The 6,166-nt window shown below is 35.8% G+C and overlaps 1 protein-coding gene across 1 annotated transcript in view; it reads left to right on the plus strand.

Annotated features, from left to right (window-relative positions):
• Positions 1 to 6,166, plus strand: part of ARMC2 (armadillo repeat containing 2) — a 73,078-nt gene that overhangs the window by 35,948 nt on the left and 30,964 nt on the right. Inside the window, exons 10-11 of the mRNA XM_009326397.1 lie at positions 877 to 979; positions 3,543 to 3,763. Of these exons, the coding sequence (XP_009324672.1) occupies positions 877 to 979; positions 3,543 to 3,763 (324 nt within the window). The remainder of the gene's footprint in view (positions 1 to 876; positions 980 to 3,542; positions 3,764 to 6,166) is intronic.

Here is a 6,166-nt window from a genome sequence, read left to right on the forward strand (position 1 = left end):
TATAAAAAAGATGGTGGCAAACTTTTTAGCAGGACCTGTTGTGACAGGACAAGGGGGAATGGCTTTAAACTAGAGGGGGGTAGATTTAGACTAGATATAAGGAAGAAATTTTTTACAGTGAGGGTGGTGAAGCACTGGCACAGGTTGCCCAGAGAGGTGGTGGATGCCCCATCCCTAGAAGCATTCAAGGCCAGGTTGGACGGGGCTCTAAGCAACCTGATGTAGTTGAAGATGTCCCTGCCCATGGCAGGGGGGTTGGACTAGATGACCTTTAGAGGTCCCTTCCAACCCAAACTATTCTATGATGATTCTATGAAAAATCATGAAGAAGAGAAGAAATTGCACTTGAAATGCAGAGGAAAGGAAGAGATTTGTCACTGTATTTTTAACACTTTTATTTCCCTTTCATGATCTCTCAATGACCATTAGTTCATCGTAAGATCTTGTTTTCTGATATTTGAGAATAACTTTCATTATGACATCTACTGTTGTACTGGAGTTCTTTGTGGTATGGCCTTAAATGCCAAACCTGTGAATCCTGTGCAGAATTTCTTTGTAAGAGTGAATTAGAGAAAAAAACGTGCAAGTTATTGATATACTACCTGCAGAAAATACATAAAAAGTTTATATATCATCTGTTATTTTAAAGTCAGTCAGCACAATTTGCTAAATAGAACTTAAACTAGCTAGGTTTCAGAGTCCTTTAATTCTGCAAACTTTTCAGTTTGGCTCAGTGTACTGTCATGGTTTCAGCTGGAATTTAATAGTTCTGTGAGAATACAAGTTTGCCATGATGTCTGAACTTGTAAAATGTTATAGTACATTTTTGTATGTAGATTTTAGTTGTGATTTTTATGTCTTTTACTTTCTTTGCAGATGAAAGTGGATGGAAAAAATCTTCTCAGTGTTTGCAAGCTTGCATTTAAAATTTGCAGGAATGAAAAAAATGATTACATCATTCAAAATGATAGATTATTGGGTATGTATTTTGTTCTTGTGTGTAAGTTAGATGTTGAAATTCAATAGTTAGATTGATCATCTTTCAAGAAAAATTATCAGAGCTAACTTAGTCATGCACTGAAAATTGCCTACTAGGTCAAAATAACAGTCCATCTAGTCCAGTGTTCTGTGTCTAATGATGGCAACAGGGGATGCTATTTAGGGAAAGCATGGAAGCCCATCTGTTTTCTGTGATCCATTTCCCCTGTACTACCCCAGGATCCAGAATTGTTACATTCTATTAGGGACATTAGATGGTGCATCCCTGCCTAATCCTTTTTAGTCTCTGTTTATAGATCTTTTGTTCATTAATTTGCCTAATTCCTTCTTGAACTTTCTGATTCTGTCTGCCTCTACAATCTCATAGAGCAACAAGTTCCAGAAGTTCTCTGTCTGCTGTTTTAAACCTATCTACTTTTCATTATGCCCCTGCTTGTAGTTTTGCAGGATTTGTAAGAGTTTCTACAGTCAGCTTACCCTCCACCTTCATGTTTTTTTAAACCACAGTCATATCACATATCTCTGCCGCCTTCTCTTCAGGCTGAGGCATCTCAGCCGTTGAGCTCTCTCTTTGAAAGGATATTGTGTCATTCTCTCAGTTGTTTTAGCAGCCCTTCTCTGTACCTTCTCCAAGTCCAGTAGATCCTTCTTGAGATGTACAGAACAAAACTATCTATAGAAGTCAAGATGTGTCTGCACCAAATTTTATAGAAGCAAAATAATGCTGTCTGTGTTGTTGGCCATCATCAGGAAGGATATTGAGAACCATCATCGGCTTTTTTAGAGGCTGCTGCACATTGAGCCAATGGTTTTGGAGAATTATCAGCAGTGGCTCTAAGATCTCTTCTGTGATTGTAACTATATTTGTGTCATCCACACACACCTTGCAAACACGAGAAATATGAAGAAAATGACAGTGTACGAATGATACTCAGTATCGATTGATGGTCATTCCTTTCATTAAAACTTCATTATGTTTTATTAACGGAGGCCTTGACCTTGCAAGCATTTATTGCATGTGCATAAGTTAAAGCATATGTGTATATCTGCTTAAATAGATGAGAGTATTCATGGTCTTGAAGTTTAGTATGTGAGTGTTGTCAGAAATAAAGACCAGATAAGCCTTTCCAGTAGTAAGATCAACAGGAAAGGACTCAGAGAAAAGAGAACAGCTCAGATTGCTCAGCTGACTTTGGATACTGAAAACTACAGTTTTGCAGAGATTAGCATCATACAAAAATCTGGACAAGTTGAGTGGCTATGTCTGTGTAAGCATTGGTTTTTTTGCTCTCATTTCCATCTCCACTCACTTTTCTTTCACTTGCTCTTCTTTCCCTGTATTTTAAAAACTAGTGAAGGAAAGAATGTTTTTGGTAGGAGTTTGTTTGTTTGTTTATTCACTCTTTATGTTTTGGACCCACCTCATCCAGGCCGAAGACATGAACCTGGGTTATCATCATAATCACCCAGATTCCTGTTGCAGTCACTGGGCTATAGATTCAATTTCTTTTTCTTCTTCTGGCCCTGTGAACTATTTATATGCAGCAGCTCCAGTAGAAGAAACAAATTAACCGTTCATCCCAAAATAGACAACTCCTGTTCAAGACCCTGTTTGATGCTGAGCAGAGCAGGAACCTGAAACTGATTTCTCACATTGCCACAACCCAAGTGATTTAGCTGACCGCTAGGCAGTTGGTGAGGGTGAGAGTTCGGGCAAGAGCCTGGAGTGTGTGTACTTCATCCATATACACCCATATACTTGGAGAGAGTTTCAACTTGAGTTGAGACAGAAAAAACTTTAGAAATCTCTTAAGTTTAATGAGATGGGAAAATGTTTTTATTAAACTAGATGGCACACAGGAAGCAGAAGTAAATACCAGTTTCAATCAGTTACTAGAAATTCAAAAGTATAAAATTGGTTAGGGTTACTTATTTATTTAAGATACACTCACCAAATTCAGAATGTCTCAATTTGTCTGTGAAAGGTACATTGGGTTTGTGCTAACAACTGTTAATTTTAACATTTCAGATATCTGACAGTGGTAGCATAAAGCAAAACTTTTACAGTAACTTCACCTACATAAAAAGTAAATCTAAAAAGGCTATGAACAGACTTCAAATGTGAGATTTGAATTAGGCACCTTGCTTTTTAGTGCTCCATTTGAGACGCTTTAAGACATTTGCTTTTTAAGGAAGTAGTGGGAATAAACCTCTGTAGAATGTCTCAAGTTTAGTACACAAAATTCCAGGCACACACAATCACTTTTGCAAATCTTGACTGAGGATTTCAATGATTACTGCTATGTGTTTACAACTGGTGCTGGTTCTTGAAGCCTGGGAGAACAAAAGTCAGGCCCATTCTCTTATTCATCAATAATTGTTTCGTGGTCTCAATCCGAATACCCGATTTTTCTAGCCCACTTATTAGAAATGTAAGAGTTCAATCTGAGGGTTTTTTCCCAATTGTTAATCTCTTCAATGACTGGACTGTATCAAATATAAATGTTAATATTAGGCTTTCTGAATAATGATTTTCCTTTTAGATTGTTTGTTGGAGGTCCTGAGAACTGAAGACCTACAAAAAAGCAATGAAGCTCTCCTGTATTGCATGGGAGCTATAAAATTCATGTCTGGAAATGCAGTACTCCTTAATGAAATGGTCAACAAAGGAGCTGTTGAAATGTTGCTGCAATTAATGAAGCAGATTAATAATATAAAAGAAAATGACACATATTTCTCCAACTTGGGCCACCTGTTAGTCCAGGTTAGCATTTACTTTTATTTCTAAAAGTACACACTTCAAGGGCAAATTAAAAATTTAATTAGAGGAGATAAGCTAACCCTGTGTGCCACTGACAGAGTTGTACCTATATTTGAATAGACTTGTTTTTAAGAAGTTTACATGAAGTTGTTCAGGACCTAAATTTAATTATCATAGATTTTTTTGTGTAGTCAATTTTAAAGGCTTTAGAAATTCTGAAGTTAATAGAAATATTTTTAGGTACCTGATAAACCAGTTTCTTCTTACTACTTTATGGTGCTGACAATGTTCTGGATATTATAGTAAACAGATAAAAATGTGTTCCCTGTCTAAATTCTTTAAACTGAAATAACAAATACAAACCGGTTCTGCAATACTCTAGGAGATTACAAAAAGCTTTTTATTACAAGAATAATGCATTTTAAAAAATGCGTAGGAAAATATAGCTACATTTCTTTGACAAAGTGTTTCTGAAGAACTGTAATTTTAAAGGAAAAGGTAGTTGTAAAACCCAACACTTTTTGAATCTTTTTGAAGGCAGCAGGCTCAAAACTATCTTTTCACATATGAGGTACCTTGTTGAGTGGTGGCTATGAAAACTAATACTTTGCCCTAAAACTGTTTAAACCTTAGTGTTTTAGAAAAAAATGGTTATGTAGCTAAATCTTAAGTTATGCATAGGTTGTGGGATTTTTTATTTGTCAAGGATTTGGCAAGTAGATTCCTGGCATTTGTCTTGGAAATTATTGATGTAAAGATTAGTGAATGGTGTAATTGTAAGCTTTTGGGGACTGCATAGGAAAAAATACTGGGCAATTTTCTGAGGTAGTGTTTACACTAAATTTCTCTACTAATTATGCCAGATTTCTTTAATTCTCTACTAACTTACAAACAAGGGATTTTATACTACTTGAAATTATATGAGAAAATAGATAGCTTGCATCATGACGTTACTATTACTGATTTTTGTCTGTTTATTTTAGTGGAGCTATGAGCTATGTCTCTCCAGAATAGTGTGTACAATCTTAATACAAACATAAACAGATTGGGAGATGCTACGAAGCACTGAATGAAATGATGTGGCTTAATACTTGCGTTTGGCTAAGGAAGTCCCAAAGTGGCAAACTGCTAAAGACTGGGAGAATATATGATGAAACTGGAAATTTTGTGCTTGTCGTGTTCCTATTTTCTTTCCTATCTGTCTTGTCATCGTTAAGTTCCTATATGAATCACAAAATTCTCTCTTACACACTTCTGTCTTGAGAATTGGGAACGTTAACTTTCTTGTGGCATTGTGAATACTCCAAACAATTCTAAAATCATCTGTGCCATTTTGTTGATATCACACCATATATTCTATACAAAAATGGTATATGGGATTTCCAGGCCTTGTTTTTCAAGAGAAGGTGTACAAACTTCAGGTCTGCATGTAATCAAGATTTTAATGACCATATTTTTCTTGAATGCTGCTAGTTAGACTTTGTAAGTCCCGATACTACTGCGGTGCTGCCTTAGGCTATCAGTTTAGTTAGAAACCCCCTTCTGAAAAGTATTGAGGAGGGATTGGGGGTCCAGAATGGATTCTGTTCTCAGTGTAGTTTGCAAGTTGATAGACAGTGACTTAAAACACCTAAACTATAAGAAAAGTAAGCTTAGATGAAGAAGTAGAGTATGATGCCTCACATGCGGAAGCTGTGCAGTCATTTCAGTGAGTGGAAGTTTAAGCTGTAGTTTTGGTAGGCGTTTTAAAACCTGAATTAGAGATATGTATCCTGTGTCACTTTTCATGTCTATATAGTTCAAAAATATTTATCCTTCTGAGAGCAGGAAGGGGATGGTTAAAAGCAAAGCATATTACTTACTGACATTTGCTGGATGCTGTTGGCATTAATCATATAATACATATAATGGGAATCCTGTTGAGCAGAAAGAGATGGAAATTTATGTTAAATAGATATAAAAAGAAGTTTTTGCCAGTTGGGGCATTTAAAAATAACAAATGATGTCCAACTAATAAAACTAATGAATCGGATTATTTTCAGCTGTTTGACTAACTGTCTGAACTTCTCCACAACTTTGCAGAAATATTTTTTCTTCCATTATTGGTATGTGCCTAAATTTAGGTTTTTAAATCAAAGGTTTAATTTGCAAATGTGTGAAAGGAAAATGTTACATTTTACACCTTTTTTGCGGGTCATTATTATCTCTGCTGTTTTTAGTACGATTGGAAGTGTATCAAAACTATTTTGTACAGTTTGAATAGACTGGCTGTTCCTAAGGAGGCCTCAAGTATTTTGTGGAAAAGTCAATACTAACAACTGTTTCTTATTGAGGTTGCTGTTTCACTTGTTCGTATTCTCTTCTATAGTAGTACAGATACTTCATTTTTCTTCCTCTTGTGAGAAA

Source organism: Pygoscelis adeliae, unplaced genomic scaffold, assembly GCF_000699105.1.
Source record: "Pygoscelis adeliae isolate BGI_AS28 unplaced genomic scaffold, ASM69910v1 Scaffold206, whole genome shotgun sequence".
NCBI classification, from domain to species: domain Eukaryota; kingdom Metazoa; phylum Chordata; class Aves; order Sphenisciformes; family Spheniscidae; genus Pygoscelis; species Pygoscelis adeliae.